The sequence below is a fragment of the Dysidea avara genome, chromosome 1 (genome assembly GCF_963678975.1).
Source record: "Dysidea avara chromosome 1, odDysAvar1.4, whole genome shotgun sequence".
Classification (NCBI taxonomy): Eukaryota; Metazoa; Porifera; class Demospongiae; order Dictyoceratida; family Dysideidae; genus Dysidea; species Dysidea avara.
In genome coordinates this window covers 58425175-58444989 of record NC_089272.1, presented here as the reverse complement: position 1 = coordinate 58444989, position 19815 = coordinate 58425175, and the positions used below count along the sequence as shown (strand labels likewise).

Sequence of the window (19815 nt, the reverse complement as noted above, 5' to 3'; positions counted from 1 at the left end):
AGGTATCTTAAAACAAGCCTTGAGTAGTTTGAGTGATGCTGAGGGTCAAAGTTGATAGTGTAGTTATCCAATGGTGGTGTTAGTTTGATTTTGGTTGATGTGCAATTTGGATCGGGTTTGTAAAACATATAAAAGCACCATTTTAAGCTCACGGGTTCTTTATGCTGTACTTAGTATTAGAACTTAGCTAAATGTGTACAGAGCAGTATACAAGATTTTATTATTATTATTGTGATTTTGCTGCTGAAAGACATGGATACAAACTGGGGGGTTGGTATAAAACTAAACTAGACTATAAAATACAGCAGCTGGTGTGCTGATAAGAGCTATCAGCACCCAATTATAAGTTAAGATTACAAGGGAGCAACTAAAAATTACAAGTAAACTAATTAATTAACAAAGGGGTAATTGGGGTGGAACTACACCTATGACAAGGACATACAACATGATAAGTACAGTAATTATTGTCATCAAAGTTTGAAGTGAACATGGCCCAGAAGATGTTGTTTAACTGTCTCTTTAGTGTTGCTATAGATAGATCTAGATTTAAAGGTGGCAGTACATTCCATAAACGTGGTAAACGGTTAAAATAAAAGTGGCGGTAGGTGCTATATTTCGTATAATTATGAACTAGCTTGGAATGGGTTGATGATCTTGTAGAACTGTTGCTGTTAAAATGGACCCACTTGGAGATGTCAAAGTGTAAAGATGGATTCTTGATGGATTTAATAAAAAATAACAAGTCATTTAGTTCGTAAGTAAACATGAGGGGAAGCATCGACAACTTTAATAGTCTAGTTTTATAGGATGAAGTATAATCATTAAGAATGTACTTTGTGGCTCTCCGCTGAACCCTTTCCAAAAGCTGGATATCTTGAACAAGATTGGGTCGCCAGATTTGGGAGCAGTACATAAGTTGAGAACGCACCAAGGAGATGTATAATTGTTTCTTTGTCAAGATACAGTTGGTTGTAAAACTACGACGGATTAAGCCTAGCTGTTTGTAGGCTCTGGACACAACCATATTACAATGAGCAGACCAGGAGAAGTCAGTAGATATCATGATCCCAAGGTCTTTAATCAGTTCTGTCGATTCAATATTGTTATTGTTGAGGAAGTACTGAGCAGTACTATTATTGTTGCACCAAAAGTGTAAAACAGCACATTTGGAGCAATTAAATGATAAATTACGCAACACGGACCAGTTGCTGGCTATGTTAAGGTCCTCTTGTATAATGTTGAAGTCTTCAGCAGTCTTAGCTGTATGTATACACTTGGTGTCGTCAGCAAATAAAAAGGGCAGTAATTCTTTTAATAGCGAAGATGACAACAACCATACACCAACAGACTGGCTTGATATGATGTACCACATTCTACAGTGAGCTATGCATGCAAAATCCTAATTTTACAAAATTTAAGTATCAAAGCTTAACTCAAAATTTTCTGCTGGCAGGGTAAACTTCTTATATTTTTGAGTGAGCAGAGTTTGCCTAAACCTACTGTGTTCTTAAAAGTTTGTAACTTTACCATAATATCCAAAGATATGCACAGAAATTATGGAGAAATTTATGCCAGATGCTGTGTTAACAGCTTTAAAAACTCCTAACAATATCACATGCACTGTACATGTATGGTCAAATTAGTTGGTGTGGAGCATACAGTAGCTACGTATTATCTCAGAATTATTATCTGCTAACAATGAGAACAATTCTGCTTTTTTCTTTGAATTACAGTAGTTTTATTTTAACCAAGTAGACTAATTTTTTTGCTGAAATAGATTTCTGCAAACATCTTTTCTTGCTCTAATAAATTGACTTTTAGACCGTTTATTCATGTGGTACTCTACCTTTTCATCTAAATTTGAGGTATAAAATTGCATGACAAATAATATAATGACTCAGAGAGTATCACAGCACCATCAGCTATCACAACTGAACACGTTACTGATTTAGGTTATGTGAGTATCTGAATGTACTTTAGAAACTCAAACAAACATGCTTTTATGAAATGTTCTTCCAGACCCTTCAACATGTCTACTATTTGTCTGAGTGCTTTCCTTTCCCTATAATAGTATCACCCATAGGCGGCGGAAAGGGGGGCTAGGGGGCTGAAGCCCCCTTCAGAATGATATCACGCAAAATTATCCTTCTTGGAGTGGGGCTGAAAACCGTGATCAAGATCGAGATACTCTAATAGAGCAGTCACTCTAATAAAGCAATCACAGTATTAGAGTAGTGTGTAGTGAGCTATGTAAGGATTTTTATGTAGTTTATCAGTATAAATTCGTAGCTGGTGAGGTGGGCAGCTATTGTCAGCTGGTTGCAACCTTTTTTTTTTTTTTAGTCTCACCTTATTAAACCAGAGACATTGTAGTGCTTCAGTTCATTTTTTTTACCATAAGTCTGGATCCACCCCTGGTCAGCCCCCCCTCACATCAACTACTTCCTCCGCCCCTGGTATCACCTATACTTTCAAGTGACAAGATTGTTACAGGGCAACATTGGCAATGAAAATTACATACAGTAGTGCATTTTGAATAATACAGCAGAATCTCATATGGGCATTCTGAAAAATCTGACACCACATCCTCCAATTTTTAGATGGTCTGAGATTGTGTTTAGACTGTTCTGCCTGTGTTGTTGTTACAAATGAATTAGTATCTACATAGCTACATGTACATGCAGTTTTTCAAAAAAAGTTGTACAGTGTGCCTGTTATTGTTGACTGCTTTATTAGTTGTAGTTAGTTTATGTTACAACCATTGACTAATTAGAGTGGGGGAAATGGAGCCTCTTCTGAAATTAGTCAGAATGCTTGCTTCAACAGAGCTTCAGAGAAAATTGTCACTTTTATCTGCTTTATATATAACACTTTATTCTATTCAAAATTTGATGCTCTAATGAAGAAATTAGTCAGTGAAACCGTGTGATAAGAATAATGACAATTACATTTTTTGCAAGTACACTGTAAAAAATTAGTAGTGAATTTCACTACTACAGTGTAATTTCTGTCACAATACTAATTGTTTTAAGTACTGATGTTTGCTACTTTTTTAGTGTCCTTCACTACTCTTTTGTAGTGACCCTCATTACATAGTAGTGAACGTCACTACACAAAAATAGTGAATATTGTGGCAGACATTAGTAGTGATCTTCACTAGTTCATTCTTACTGTGTATATATATACATTTTTAAGGTTTTTACAGTTCAGGAGTGTATTACTAAATTGGGCTGTTGATCTAAGAAGCTCTTGGGTTAAATCTTAAAGTAATGCAGCTAAATGTTCCCTTACTCATTTTATTTTTTAAAATAGAATTTTTCAGTTCTAAATCCCAAGTGTGTCTTTGTGTTGTTTGCATGTGTTCAAGGCTGCTGAGAGGGGGCAACTGGGAAATTTTTCCCTGGGCCCCACTTTGTAAGGGGCCTCCAGAGGATACGATTCATAGCTACGTTAGTGCAGTCCACACATAAAAAGTATAAACAACAGTGTAAATCTTTCCCTGTAGACTTGGAGACACAAGAAGCCTCAGTAAGCCTCAATGTTCAATAAGTAATAATTTCCTGTATTTGGCAGAAAGCTTATGCAAGCTCAAGATACCCCTAATACAACAGTCATCAGTTATGCTGTGATAAACTATTGAAATCACTGTATCTAGTTATCAAAATTGCCTAGGAGGAATGCCCCCCAGATCCCCTCCCCTTCCCTCCAAGTTGGCATCTTAAAATGCTGAAGGTATCAGACTTATCCATGTGCACATTCTAAATTTGCCCTAGGTGCTCTAAATTCTCCTGGTAACCCTGCATGTGTTAGTTGCATGTGTGTTTGTGTTTGTGTGTGTATATGTGTGCGTGCATGTGTACATGTATGTGTGCATGTGCATGTTTGCGTGTACATTTGTGTGTGTTTGCATGCGTGCATGTGTGCGGGCATGTTTGCGTACGTGTTGGTGTGTTTACATGCATGCACATGTGTGTGTATGTGTGGGTTTAAAAGTAACAACCCACCACTTGTACACATACCACTTGTAGTATTATATTTACTGTACCTGCACCATACAAACAGACTGCAAACAGGCCATATTTTTCAGCATCAAAAAATTCTTATATACCACATAGTGATAACTATGGTGTGAAATTAATTTGGACTGGGAAGTTATGATACAATGAATGTACATTTTAAAGACTAAGGATCATTGAAGCTACATAAGTTTGTATGTTTAATTTTGTATAATAGCAGGCACAAATTAGTGTATAAATGAATGCTGCAATTGAGGATTTGAATGTTTGAATGAATAACTGTAAATAATTTGAATGTTTTAAGCATTCTTTAGTCTAAGGAAAATAGGTGTGCATGTATTATTATTCTAAGCACTTCCATACAGTATATACTTGTTGAAGTACTCCTTCTTACAGACAGTAAACTGAGTATAAACGTTACCATGAAGTATGAGTTTTATGGCTGTAAACTTTGCACCTGTTGTGTGTGTAGCACTTCTGGCTTCATGTGCATCTGATCTTAGACATCAGAAGTGTAGTAGGTAGAAGTTATATCAACTTTACACCTGGTGAGTATCATGTCCTGTAGCACTTCCAGCTGCATGTGCACTTGATTCTAGACATTGGATTCTCACCAGCACAATTTAAATGTTTTGATTCTACAATCAAATGCTCTTAAATGAACAAATCTTTAAATTTCAACACATTCATTTGTACACTAAAACTTGTTACTATACAACTGCAGATGATTTGCATGGACTGTATCATGTTAGTGTCTTTTGTCTACTCTGTAGTTGGACCTGTAGTCGTGAAAATGTCTGAAAATGGTACAGTGCCTCCAGGAAACAATCTTACCATCACCATTGAAGTTACTGCTGACCCTGCACCAGAAGTGGTCTGGACACTAAACTCTGACAGGATTGATATACCAACTAACTTTACTACATCTCAATTAGGAAATTCCACTGTTACTACATCTCAATCAGGAAATTCTACTGCTCAATCAGGAAATTCTACTGCTCAATCAGGAAATTCAACTGCTAATACATTTCAGTCGGGTAATTCAACTGCTGTAGAATGTTTTGCTACATCTGAAAATTCAACTGATTCATGTCCATTTACAGGACAAGGAAACACCACGACAACATCAGATAGGCGGAGTTTTACAATCAGGTAATGCTTATTGTGTACTGCCATATAGAAATTTACAAGCAAGTATCAGACACTCTGGTAGCCATGAATACTCTAACAACAATTGAAAATTTAATGTCCACAAACACCTTCAGATTTTACAGCAGTGTATGCTACACAACGGGGTTCAAACTGATTATAAATCTGACCTTTTACGTATCTACCTCAAGAAACGAAGGTACTGTGTTTGGTTGTATACAGTACGTCCCTCACTATGCATGCAAATAACTGTTACAGTGAGTATTGAAGTGTAAATCAGAGAATGCATGCATACTGCAAAAAATGGGTTAGATTTGTGGGTAGGTATTTTATACTGAATTTGTAATACAGTGAATTATTGGAATAGAATAAGCTATGGACTTTCTGTACAATTATACCCTCTTTTGTGAACTTACAGCACTCTCCTATGCAATTACAAGTTAGTTATCATGTGTTTCACTGTTATCCTATTGTAGACCCCACAATACTACAATATGTCCAGTGTCTTACCTAGTAGAGTTACAAGTAACTGACTTCACTGCTGAGGATTCAGGTCTATATACTGCAAACATCACAAACAGAGGTGGCACTATTCAGATATCTTTCTTGCATCTCCTTGAAGGTTAGTGAATATAACATACGTAGATGACAAAATGAATTAAATATATATACTGTAGTTCCAGCTGAAATTACTAAAATAGTTGCTGTTGAAGATGATTGTCTAATTAATGGAAGAAATAGTAGCCTGATGTGTGTAGTCACTGGTGTACCTCAGCCAACCATTCGTTGGTTTATGGGTGGCGATGATAATGACAGAAGGATTAATATAACTGATAGTAGTAAATATAGCGTTATGGGAGAAATCCTGGTTATCATCAATATCACCAATGATGATGCAAATGAATATGGCTGTGTAGCTACTAACATTGTTGATGGAATGCTCCAAACAGATGAAACTTCAGAAAATTTCCCCCTCTGTGGTATGGCGTCATGCTGTCTTTTTTGTGTACCTATATACTGTATAATCTCCATACAAAACAGCTTGATTACATAAAAGGATACATCCATGACAGTATATAACTGGCAACTTAATACTGATATCAGGTGTAGCTAAGAAAAAATGTTAATACTGTACTATACAACTACCTACCTATCTATCCAGTGTATCACTTTCTTTGATTGCATTATAAATTGTGTGTTTGCTGCTGCTGCTACTGCTACTGAGATTTTTTTTGCTCAATCAACAATAAGTCAATTTTGTGAAGGTAAATGTATTGCTCCAGCAGATGGTATTACAGTTTTCTCTGACATTTGTTTACTTCCTGGGCAACATGACTCACTACCATGACTCTTGATGACAATAATGTTTTGTAATATCATGCTACTTAAAGTACTGCTACAAGTAAAATACCATGCAGGTGTGGACAGACCAATATAACATAAGGCTAATCTAGTGCATGAGACCACCCATGTCCATGTGCATTTTTCCACATTGTGCAAATCTGTTTAAATTTGCTTTTTTTGGTACAAAATTAATGCCTGCAAAGAGTAAGGGAGACCCAAGTAGTAGGAAGTGAGTGTCAAGACTACACTGTAGTTCCCACAACAATATGTACATTGCATGAGTGTAACAGTTTTTTTTAGCTGCCAAGATAGGGTGACATACAGCAGTACAAGTGGCTAACTGCTTGAATGTTTTCTGGTCGAGGCCTTGACTTTGATTAATTGTTGACTATATTATACAGTAGAGTAGCTATCTATTGAGCGCAAGTGCTTTAAATAAGTTTGTGGCATCTAAATATGCTACTCATGCATTAACAAGGAAAATATGTTGCAGATGTGAGTGTGTGTTTAGACTGAATTTGACAAAACCAGGCTTCCACACACATCTGATTCTTTAACTTTGACCAACTGTAATGTGACCTTCCAGCATGCTATTAACTTGAAAGTTTCACACAATGTTTAATCAGACCTTCAGCACTTCAGCTGTAAAGCCTTAATAAATAAACTAATATCCATTTGGTTCCAAAAGGGGTACTTTGAGATAATAAGTCACTCTCTAGTGTTTCTATGGCATATACATGAAAATGACAAGGAGAAAACATCCTGACTACTTGGCAGAATCCTGTAAGTGTTTGAGCGTTAATCGGATGGCTGCAGGTTCAAGGCTGCCCAGGTCTAGTCATGCATTTTTTCTCCTTTCTCCACCTTTTCAAACACACTTTCTGTAACAACTTTAGACAGGCTGTAGGCCCAAGTGTCCTACAGACCTTTGCTGTAAAGCCATAATAAATAAATAAATTTTAAAAAGGGAGTACATACGCGCAGATATGTACAAAAGGAGTGTACAAGTCAAGTGTACAAGTCCATAGCTGGGTTGATACATAATATTTCACAATCCCTTTCTTAAAGTCATCTGTATTTTGTGCTTCAATTGTTGTAGCTGTTCAATAATTTGATAGTGGCAGGAAAATGAGTGTAAATATACATTATGTGAGCTGGCACCTGTCTGAATCTATGAGAATGTCATCTTGTACATGTAGTTGATGGTGTAGGAAGGTAGTGGTTGGGGATAGAAAATTTGTTACACAAAATTTTAAAAAGCATAATACACCAGAATATTTCTCATCTACATTCAAAAGACATCCAGCCAAGCGATTTCAACATCCCCTTAATACTAGATGTACTGTAAAGCCATAATCACTAGTCACAAACCTTGTAGCTCTACGCTGAACTGATTCAATCAGATTAATGTATGTCTTCGTAAATGGTGACCACACGGCACTGACATATTCCACAACTGGCCTTACCATAGACTTATAGCAGGTTTCTTTTACCATAGCTGGACAAGAACCAATGTTTCTTTGTAAAAAGACTTAACTTGATTTGCTTCATTAGCAATCTTCTTAATATGTTCATTGAATGTTAATTACTCATCCAGAGTAACTCCTAAATACTTAGCATTAGACACAGATCTCACCTCCTCACCATTCATAAAATAAGAGTATCTTATGGGATTTTGTTTGTTTGTAATACACAGCTGTACTTTATGACAGTTATTTAGTCATTTCACTTGTTTGTAACCTGCAGAAATTTTATTATGCATTTAAACTTAATAGTGGAATTATATACATAACTGCATATTATGTTTTCAGCTCCTGGGCTAGTTTCAAATTTGCAAGCACAGTTCACTCCATTCAATGCCACCACTGGGCTTTATACTATTACTTGGATGCCTCCACCTTCAGACAATGGATCATTTTATCAAATTTTAGATTACTCATTCTCTTCAGCTTACACAATTGGACCATTATATAGTGGTTCATTTAGTATCAGGTTGGAGGATAAAAGACAAGCAAGTTACAGTATTTCTAATGCTCTTTACTTCACTAACTATACCATTACAATCACAACTATTAATAGAAGATACAATATCAGTATCGGACCAGTTCAAATTATGGATCAAACTCCTAGTGGAGGTACATTACTGTACGTAAATGTGACCAGGCCTGCAAAAATAGGACGTGTGGGCACAAGTATATCCTAACACATCACAAGTCATATCTCAGTAATAATGATAGAATATTTGCATTCTGTCACTTGTGTAACACAGCCAACTAAATGTTGAATAAGTACTGAAATTTGCAGGCCCGGTAACATATATACATGTATGTATATATACTAGAAAGGTGTATATATATATATATATATCTAATCCAAAACAGCCAAGCTGTAAAAAAACAGTGCGGCCCTCAAAAAGGCTATGGTGAAAAAAGATGTGAAATCCAAGGTGGCGGCCAAGAAATGGCTGTGATGGTAGGTTAATGGTAAAAGTTTTAATAACAACAATTCAGGTGAATTGTGGTGCCGCTTGGTCAATTGGCACAAAATTCACCTGAATTGTCGTTATTAAAATTTTTACCATTAACCTACCATCACAGCCATTTCTTGGCCGCCACCTTGGATTTCACATCTTTTTTCACCATAGCCTTTTTGAGGACCGCACTGTTTTTTTACAGCTTGGCTGTTTTGGATTAGATTTCACTTCTTTTTGTATTTGTATACCCCAAAGCCGGCCTATGGCCGGCTTTGGGACTTTTTAACCTATCTTTTTTTCTTTACCACAGGAAGAAGAAAAGATGAAGCAGATGGACCTTAAATATTTCTGATTTTATCAGTAAATGTACAAATTATATATATAATACATATATTTATTGCAGAACTGTCCATGGTGGTTTCTGTGTAACTGAACACTCTTCAAGACAACTTCTTCTAGCTGATCTCTCTACAGGGTGATTTGTTTGTAGCTGAACTATCAACAAGGTAACTTCTTCTAGCTGTTCTCTCTACAGGGTGATTTATTTGTAGCTGGATTCTGTACAGGTGATTTTTTTGCTGCCGAGCTCTTTACAGAATGGTTTCTTTGTAGCTGAACTCTCTACAAGGTAACTTCTTCTAACTGATCTCTCTACAGGGAGATTTGTTTGTAGCTGAACTCTCTACAGGTGATTTGTTTGCAGCTGAACTATCTAGATGATGGTTTCTTTGTAGCTGAACTCTCTACAAGGTGACTTCTTCTAACTGATCTTTCTACAGGGTAATTTGTTTGTGGCAGAATTTTCTACAGGGTGATTTCTTTGCAGCTGAACTCTCTACATGGTGATATCTTTTTACTGTAGCTGAACTCTCTACAAGGTAACTTCTTCTAACTGATCTCTCTACAGGGAGATTTGTTTGTAGCTGAACTCTCTACAGGTGATTTGTTTGCAGCTGAACTATCTAGATGATGGTTTCTTTGTAGCTGAACTCTCTACAAGGTAATTTCTTCTAGCTGAACTCTCTACATGGTGATTTGTTTATAGCTGAACTCTCTGCAAGATAACTTCTTCTAACTGATCTTTCTACAGGGCAATTTGTTTGTGGCAGAATTTTCTACAGGGTGATTTCTTTGCAGCTGAACTCTCTACATGGTGGTTTCTTTTTACTGTAGCTGAACTCTCTACAAGGTAATTTCTTCTAGCTGATCTCCCTACAGGGTGATTTGTTTGTAGCTGAATTCTATACAGGTGATTTGTTTGCAGCTGAGCTCTTTACAGAATGGTTTCTTTGTAGCTGAACTCTCTACAAGGTAACTTCTTCTAACTGAACTCTCTACAGGGAGATTTGTTTGCAGCTGAACTCTCTTCATGATGGTTTCTTTGTAGCTGAACTCTCTACAAGGTGACTTCTTCTAGCTGATCTTTCTACAGGGTGATTTGTTTGTAGCTGATTTTTCTACAGGGTGATTTGTTTGCATCTGAACTCTCTATATGGTGGTTTCTTTGTAGCTGAACTCTCTACAAGGTGACTTCTTCTAGCTGATCTCTCTACAGGGTGATTTGTTTGTAGCTGAATTCTCTTCATGATGGTTTCTTTGTAGCTGAACTCTCTACAAGGTAACTGAACACTCTACAGGGAGATTTGTTTGCAGCTGAACTCTCTTCATGATGGTTTCTTTGTAGCTGAACTCTCTACAAGGTAATTTCTTCTAGCTGATCTCTCTACAGGGTGATTTGTTTGTAGCTGAATTCTGTACAGGTGATTTGTTTGCAGCTGAGCTCTTTACAGAATGGTTTCTTTGTAGCTGAACTCTCTACAAGGTAACTTCTTCTAACTAAACTCTCTACAGGGAGATTTGTTTGCAGCTGAACTCTCTTCATGATGGTTTCTTCGTAGCTGAACTCTCTACAAGGTAACTTCTTCTAGCTGAACTCCCTACATGGTGGTTTCTTTGTAGCTGAACTCTCTACAAGGTGACTTCTTCTAGCTGATCTTTCTACAGGGTGATTTGTTTGTAGCTGAATTCTGTACAGGTGATTTGTTTGCAGCTGAGCTCTTTACAGAATGGTTTCTTTGTAGCTGAACTCTCTACAAGGTAGCTTCTTCTAGCTAATGTCTCCACAAGGTCACTAGTTTGTAGCTGAACTCTCTACAGGTGATTTGTTTGCAGCTGAACTCTCCACATGATGGTTTCTTTGTAGCTGAACTCTCTACAAGGTAACTTCTTCTAGCTGATCTCTCTACAGGGTGATTTGTTTGTAGCTGAACTATCAATAAGGTAACTTCTTCTAGCTGATCTCTCTACAGGGTGATTTGTTTGTAGCTGAATTCTGTACAGGTGATTTGTTTGCAGCTGAGCTCTTTACAGAATGGTTTCTATGTAGCTGAACTCTTTACAAGGTAACTTCTTCTAGCTGATGTCTCTACAGGGTCACTAGTTTGTAAATGAATTCTCTACATGGTGGTTTCTTTGTAACTGAACTCTCTACAAGGAAACTTCTCCTAGATGATCTCTCTACAGGGCGATTTGTTTGTAGCTGAACTCTCTACATTATAGTTTCTTTGTAGCTGAACTCTACAAGGTGATTTCTTCTAGCTGAATTATCTCTTTCTATAGTTGCATGAATTCCCTACAAGGTAACTTCTTCTAGCTAATCTCTCTACAGGGTGAATTGTTTGTGGCTGATCTCTCTACAGGGTGACTTGTTTGTAGCTGATCTCTATACAGGTTACTTGTTTCTAACTGATCTCTTGAATTCTCTTCGGGTAACTGCTCTATTAGGATGACTGCTCTATTAGGATGACTGCTCTATTAGGATGACTGCTCTATTAGAGTATCTCGATCTCGCACTTGCTACACCAAGTTGGATTTCGTGTTATAACTCCGTGGCTTTACGTCTGATTCTTCTACACCATTGAAGAGCCTTTCTAAGATGATAACTCCATCTGTACTGCGATTTTCAAAGCGTTACCCCAAGCAGTTTACCTGGTAGGCGTGGCAAGCAGTCGTTTTTTGTTAGCTAATCTCGATTGCGTAATTGTTACACACTGTTGGTTTTTTCGTTGTATCTTCCTGGTTTTTAGCTCGATTTCTTTCAAACCACAAAAGGTTTGAGGTTCAATAGTTAACCTATTCACCCACCGATTTTCAGCTTCTTCCCATACGCGGTTTACCCTGTAGGCGTGACAACATATTGGTGTTATTTTCGTGAATAATCGCTCATAACTCTTTGCCTGTTTATCGTATTCCAGCCAAAGTTGGTACAGAGATGCGCCTTTATATCCCCCTTCTGTGTGCCAAATTTCAAGGCGATCGGATATGGCGTTCGCGTTTTATAGCAGTTTTTGTAAGTGTGCGAAAAGATAAGAAAAAAAAACACGAAGAAACTAAGCCAATTTTTGAAGCCGCATATCTCGGGAACGCTTGAAGCGATTTCGCTCAAATTTGGAATGTGGAATGCTGAAGGTGGAGGGAGTGCCCACAGCAAAAATCGTCTTGTTTCATCAAGGCAGTACAGAGCTACGGAGGTGCGAAAATTGCGTTTTCTTTCTTCCTGTCAATACACTCACGGGTGTTACGCGCCGGCTTCTTGGGTCGCACGACACACTACCGTGTGTCTTGATATGCATTGTAATGTATTGTTTTCACATGAAGTATATGTATGGCATTGCACATACAGGATGGTAGGAGATTTACGAAATTTTACAAAAAATTGGCCACAATAATGGTGCACAAACAAAAATTAAGATTACAAAAGCCACTTAGCTTAAATTTGTTGGTCGGCTTTAATGCAGAGATGTTGACTGAACAATATGCAAGCACAGGATGTGCCAATTTAATGTGCAGTGGTTGGATTATTTGTAAAGGCTGCATTAACTAATCTGTCTGTTAGCACTGGAAGACTAACCAAAAGGCGTATAGTAGTAATAAAATCTGGAGGGTGTGGTGAGGATGCAAAGCATTTGTAATGTAATATTACCTTGAGTGGCTGCTATTTATAGCCTACAGTAATTTTAGTCTATCTTTAGATCTGCTACCCATAGTCTATAAGATGGTAAAATGTATTACCTTACATATACCCTTGTTACAATATGCAATATTCAGCCAGCACAGCTAGTGTTCTAGGGAGGCACCTTTATGGCACAATCTCATGTTTATCTTGCAACGTCTTCACTAAGACAGCTTTATATATGGTCGATTATTTATATCTAGCTGCATAATCTACCACATTAACTATTACAGTACATACATATATTATGGGTTAATATATATGTAATATTTTATAGCCCCTACAGCTGTTAATGACCTCAGCACGGTGGCATCATCTGCAGAATCAATTTTCATCAGTTGGAAACATCCCGCTTATCCTAACAGTCAATTGACACAGTATATCATATATTATAGAATAAACTCTCTTGTGCTTCAATTGTCACCTAACATATCAAATGAAGATTTTGTCACAGTGACAGTACCTGGAAACATGCTCAGCCTAAACTTGACAGGATTAGAAACCTTTACGGATTATTCTATTCACATGTCAGTGAGAGGAGAAGGAGTTAGTGATGCTCCTATAGAAACAGAAATAATTGCCAGAACTAATACATCTGGTGAGTAGGCACTAACCTATTGTGTATGTATGTAATTTAACTGTTCTATTAGACTATACCATTCATTTTTCAAAGTTTCAAAGCGTGGATCTTATGGGCCAAGGCTTACATATTTTGTGTAATACACTAGTGTTATGTTTGAAGTTTTAAGTATCTATTATGTTCAATATTATGCTAGCACACTCCTTTATGTATCTACTGGTAAATCATTTAAGTAGTTAGATTTTTTATAAGATAATATTATAGCATATGACTTAATAGTTGTATGTATGTGTAGTGCACTGTGCCTGTCATTATCCCTGCATTGCATGTATGTGTAGGTGCCTGCATGTATTTGTATGTAGTACTGGGAACCATGCTAAAATAAACCATTTAATGAACATCATTCCTTTGCAGTACCTACAGTTAATCCAACAGTTCCCACTACACTGTCTCCACCTCGTGCACCTACTACAAACACCATCACTGTGGTTCTACCACCACCTTATCAAATTGACACTGGAGAGCTATAGTAAGTTAAATATGTCTAGTCTCCTTCTATATCTTGATACTGTGATACTGCATAAATGTAACATAAGTGATTCATTGTATTAAGAGTTACAGTATTTGTATGCATGATTTGGAACAGATTTGTTATATCAGTCTAATACTCTCTCTTTAATGTTTCTAGTGTGTATGGAGTTATTGTAGTTTCTGGAGATGAGATCAATAGCACTCCAAGGGATATTATAACTGGGAATAATAACCAACTACCACCTCCTTATCCTGATAGAGATGGTGTCTATACTGCAGCAGCATGGCAGAATATAGATGATGTGCCATTAACATTTGTTGCTGGTGATGGAGAGACTACAACATTACTTGATGGAACAAGATATGTAAACAGACAATTATCTGAGGATACTTTATATGGAGTTTTCTATTATGTTAGACTGCAGTCTGATACTGGAAATGTGGTAAGGGTGAACATGTGTTCCATTAAAAGTCCTCACCACATTACATCTCAGAATTATGGCTAAAAAAGATTGAGCTTTAGTGCTAAATCAGTGCCCTCTAATGTTAATAATTGGCTACGCACAAATACTAGCTATATATATTTATTCACTCATTTTTTATTTGCTGCAGTTTCATGTACTGTATTTTGTAGTCTCTGGTCATTAAGCACACCTGGTTATTAAATGTATACTGCCTGTTAAGCACATATGGCGCTACACTTGCACTATACATCTACATGTACTTTTAAAGCACAATATAGTCGAAATCACCACTGTAAAGCTCATGCAATACACATACTGTAGAAGGTCAACCAGAAGTGTCACAGGGCACTCAATACTTTCCCAGGCACATGTTTAGCAAATAATGTGACCTCATGGAATAACAGTAACTGCACCCGACTCCTCAAGATAGCTGTTCCGCAACTTAAACTAATGATTTGTGTGACTGAACATACACTGCTAACCAAATTCCTTGAAAAAAATGGTGGGAACAAATAATGCTCTCCTAGCAGAAGCTCATTGCTGTCACATATAAGTGCATGCACTGCACTTAACAAAGCACAGCAAATTTCACAAATGATTCCTCTTAAAATAAAACTGTATGTGCTCATTAACCACAGTCTATGGTAAATACATGACAGAGATAATTGCACACTGCAGCTGGTATATGGTATGTCTTATGCTAAATTGTGTCTAGAACAAGGACAAAACTTTAGGACACCTTTGTACTGCAAGCAATATAAAAGCAGACACGATTATTAAAGAAGGACAAAGCTAATCTCATGGTGGGTGTATTTTATATTGTATACCAAAAAGGCCTAGGCATGCGTACATTATGCTGGAATAATTTTTGGAATAATCGGTGGTAAAAAGAATCAGGAATAATTCCGGAATAATAGGGTGATCTTCTGGAATAATTAATTAGAATTCACATATTTTTGTGTAGTATTGCAGAAAAATTCGTAAAGGAGCATCCACAATCATTGCTAACACAAAATTGGGCAAAAAGATCGAGATACTCTAATAGAGCAGTCACTTACCCTAATAGAACAGTTAAGCAAGTGTTTGGTTGTGACTATTCTATTAGAGTACCTCGATCTTTGTGTATAGCTTTCATGCTTGCAAGTGGTTATATTTTCAGCTGCAGAAGAATATCCATTTGACTTTTACAATTCCAAGAATTACTCCAGAAATATTTGGGAATAATTTTGGGAATAATAGGTGAATAAAAAAGAATTTCCAGAAAGAATAATAGGTAATTTAAAAAGCATAATGTACTAAAGCGTAAAAAGACTCTTATCGCGCTGAAGTGACGTCTAATATTGAAAAATTCAAGCTCATAGCCTTAATTATGCTTGTCTGAAGGCAATAGTCAGTCAGCCAGTCAATTAGTAAGTCAGTAAAAACTATCACGAAATATAATATATTTTTTAGAATTTCATAGCAAGCAATTCAGGTCAGTTTAAAAGAACCTTTAGGTTTGATTATACTGTTACTTAACCAATGCTGGAAAGGTGCCATGAAGGCTTGTAAGGCTGGTTTCTGGCCAATGTTATTTTTTACAAAAGTGGACACCTCTTCTATTCCTAACTGTATACACTGTATATAATACTAAAATACCGTATGATTAACTTTATATACCATGGGAGTTCTAATATAAAACAGCCACGTTGGTAGTAACTATACATTTACACCCTGTCTATATGACATGCTGTATAAACCAGAAATTTACAACTTTTTTTCTTGCAACAGGAGCAATCACACACACAAGCACACACATACACATTCAAAAACAAAGCCTTCAACCACCATGCTAGCATGGTCACGCCTACCAAGTGAACCATCACTGGGACGCACATGTACACTACTCAAGTGTAGGCCTGAGTCCAATATGCCGGCATCAAAAAAAGCATAATAGGCTGGAGTACTATGCCAGCATAACGCTAGCATATTAGATATTTTAACTATGGAGCTTAATCCCAAGAAAATCAATTAATAGTCCCTAATAGAGCAGTCAGTGGAAACTGCAAACTGCAGTAGAGCACTCAAATGCATTGTACAGAACTCCTTAGATCGATACTGTCTAATAGAACAGTCACCTTATACTGAAATACTCTAATAGAGCATTCACTGATTAAACAAATGTTGCTATCTTAGGAAGCATAATAGATAATTAGTGAAAATATTGGGGAATTCCTGAAAGCATATTGGGAAAAATTTTGAGTATGTTTCAGGCGCTAGGAGTCAGCACAGGCAAATCCTCCTGGGGCAGGACTAGTAACTTGCAGGAAGCTGTGCCATGTCCTACAGGTAAAGGTGTGGGGCACGTGATGTCCCACCTGGACCTTCACCTGCTGCCACACACACACGCACACACACATACACACACACATAGTACTACATTGCACACTGCAAATCAAAGTATACAGCTTTCATGTGTCATTTTGTTGACATAATATGCATACACAGGGGTGTAGTCAGACTTTTGGGTGACTGTTCTGGTATCTTACTATAGTGCACAATAATTGTTGATTCCCAGATGTGGCCTCAGGTAGCCCAGGTTCTGGCTATGCCACTGTACTGTATGTACATCATGTAAATGGTTCACCTCACCTCAAGCATTAATTTTACTAACCAAATATACCACAACTCCTTAATAGTGTCTGGCTATTTGAAGTATTTGTTTAGCAGAATGTTGTATTATTTTCATAAAATTTGAAAGAATAGTTGTTTAATTTAAATGCATGCATAAGCTGCCCTTGATCACCTAATTTCACTACTTCACCTTATCAATATTCAACAGCAAATTATGTATTGTTAGACATGGATACTGTACTACTACTATGTATTACAGGATGATGGTCCATTGATAGTGGACAATGATTTTATCACAGTGGACAGAACAACATCTTCAGATGATGATGACAACACGGCTGGTATAGCAGTTGGAGTAACTATTTCTATCATTGCAGTGATAGTAATGATAATAATAGTTGGATTCATTTCAATGATATGGTACAACCGGTAAGATATGCCAATAGAAAATATTATGTTACTAGTGGTACCCGCACAAAATGCGCGTGATACTAAGACAATTGTTATGTCCTATTGTGTGAATACTCTTAAATTTGAACATTACTTCACATCATTACATATCAACAAAGACATGATTACGCATAGCTACTGATGTGCATACATAATTTCCTCAATTGTGTGTAATGTTGGTGGCCTTGTGCACTGGAATTTCTGCACATCTGTACAGTACTCATGCAGAACACAGTTCTCATGAAGGTGGCGTATCAAGATGTGTCCCATTACAATCATGCACATACATGAAAAAGATTAGTTTTGAATGGCAGGGAAGTACTCAACTTCATTTTGATGATGTTGCATGAACTAACATAAAGTCTTTGAGTGTGGTATGAGGATCAATTTACCAATAGTTGGTGCATCACCACAATGAGCTATGTTCTAATTCAACTTGCATTTGTCACATTCATTTTGTATATTTATGTAGTCAATTTGAGTAACTGAATTGTAGTTTTATTTCTACATCCTAGTCATGGTAGTGTAATGTTTACTTATCGCATGACCAAGTGTGTATGCAGTACAGTATTGAGTATGGGTATTCAAGTTTATCAGCTGTACTGAGCAAGGTCAACACAACCATGTGGATTTGGATAGAGAAGAGTTCTTTTGTTGCTTTCTGAATCAAGGTGCATTACCAAGATGAATCCTTCATATGAACAGTGGTTACTCTAGAGAGGTTGAGAGAGAGATTGACTGATTGTTGGTAGAGAGGTTGTGTGTGTTCTATTAGGGTAGTTCAACGGAGATAAGTAATAGAGCTTCTAGAAGTTTCAGCTGTCCCTGTGGAGTTACCAAGGAATGAAAACGTATCTTATGTCTCCCTACACATTGAAGACTGCAACAGTCACTTCATGATGTTGTCCACGATTCGTAGCCTGGTAGATGTATGTTTTATTAGAGTAGTTGAACATAATCTTCCGTTCTTCATCTCTCACAATGGCGAATCTTCCTTGTGTTAGTCTCGCGGCGCCCGACCCTAAAAAGAGGGTCTGGTGAAACTCTGTACAAAAAGTTTGAGCTCTGGAATGTTTATTGGATGACGTTTACGTGTTACGTAAGTGCAATATTTACGTCACAACATCCATTCAACCAGATCCGCTTACAGCATCACCAAACTAATGGCGCTACTTTATTTGTTCAACACTGAAACGAACTCAACAAAATTGTATGGCCGTTTTCTCAACGATTTTAAGCGGCAAAGTCAGACCGGATGTAATTAACTGTAAGCCGCGAATCTTTTGAAATGTACGCATTACATAATCAATTTGAAATGAAGTGATCTGATTGGAGCTTCCAACATTCCGGCAGCGCCAAACTTTTTGTACACAGTTTCACCAGACCCTCTTTTTAGGGTCGGGCGCCGCGAGACTATCCTTGTGTAGTCTGTTAGGTAGCCTGATTGGAGTGATCATAGCTCGTTAAATTGCCACCCCTACTACGAATGTTTCCTTCTCCCTTACAGTGGTGTTGCTGGTAATCCTCCGTTTTAGGTCTGTCTGTAGTCCCTGACCTGCTTAGATTCGTGTCGCAGTAGCTGACACTTCTCTATCCTTGTAGTGGACAGCACAGCAGGGTGCAGAGTGTGTATTCCTGGCGAGTCTTCCCTCTGTAGACTGTCAAGTAGCCCGATCATAGCTCGTAGACTTGCCACACCCACTACGAAACTCTCCTTTTATACTGGTGGGTGTGTTAAAAAAAATTTTTTTAAGTTGCCGGATGATAGCGTACACACCAGATCACATGATCAAATTCGCTGATGTGATTGGTTAAATCATGAAAAAGTGATTGATCCTATTTCATTGTAAGCTTTTAGACCAATACTGTACGTCATCTGATTTTCTATTGGCAACGCTTGTATACCGGAACGCCGTACACGCGTATCGTAAACTTATAATGGCCATTGACAGTGATAAGTATCTCGCAACCAAGGTTAGCACGTAAGGACAGACACGAAAACCACCTTATGACACATTGTTTTGGACGGGTAGTTGGTCTAGCGAGTTTGAAGCTAATCGGGGGAAAAACCAGGGACTCCGAGGAGTTTTTGTTTAAAAATTTTATGGCCTCGATTTTCTGTTTCTCGTTATGTCGTCCACAGGGGGACAGAAACGGCTGGTGTAAGCTGGGATGGGGAAGAC

General features: G+C 37.4%; 1 protein-coding gene across 1 annotated transcript in view; it reads left to right on the top strand.

Moving 5' to 3' along the window:
* LOC136248008 (contactin-6-like) overlaps positions 1-19815 on the top strand; it is a 37381-nt gene that overhangs the window by 15199 nt on the left and 2367 nt on the right. The window contains exons 6-14 of the mRNA XM_066039827.1: positions 4790-5053; positions 5120-5168; positions 5642-5787; positions 5843-6145; positions 8321-8644; positions 13272-13592; positions 13989-14103; positions 14263-14548; positions 17442-17611. Of these exons, the coding sequence (XP_065895899.1) occupies positions 4790-5053; positions 5120-5168; positions 5642-5787; positions 5843-6145; positions 8321-8644; positions 13272-13592; positions 13989-14103; positions 14263-14548; positions 17442-17611 (1978 nt within the window). The remainder of the gene's footprint in view (positions 1-4789; positions 5054-5119; positions 5169-5641; positions 5788-5842; positions 6146-8320; positions 8645-13271; positions 13593-13988; positions 14104-14262; positions 14549-17441; positions 17612-19815) is intronic.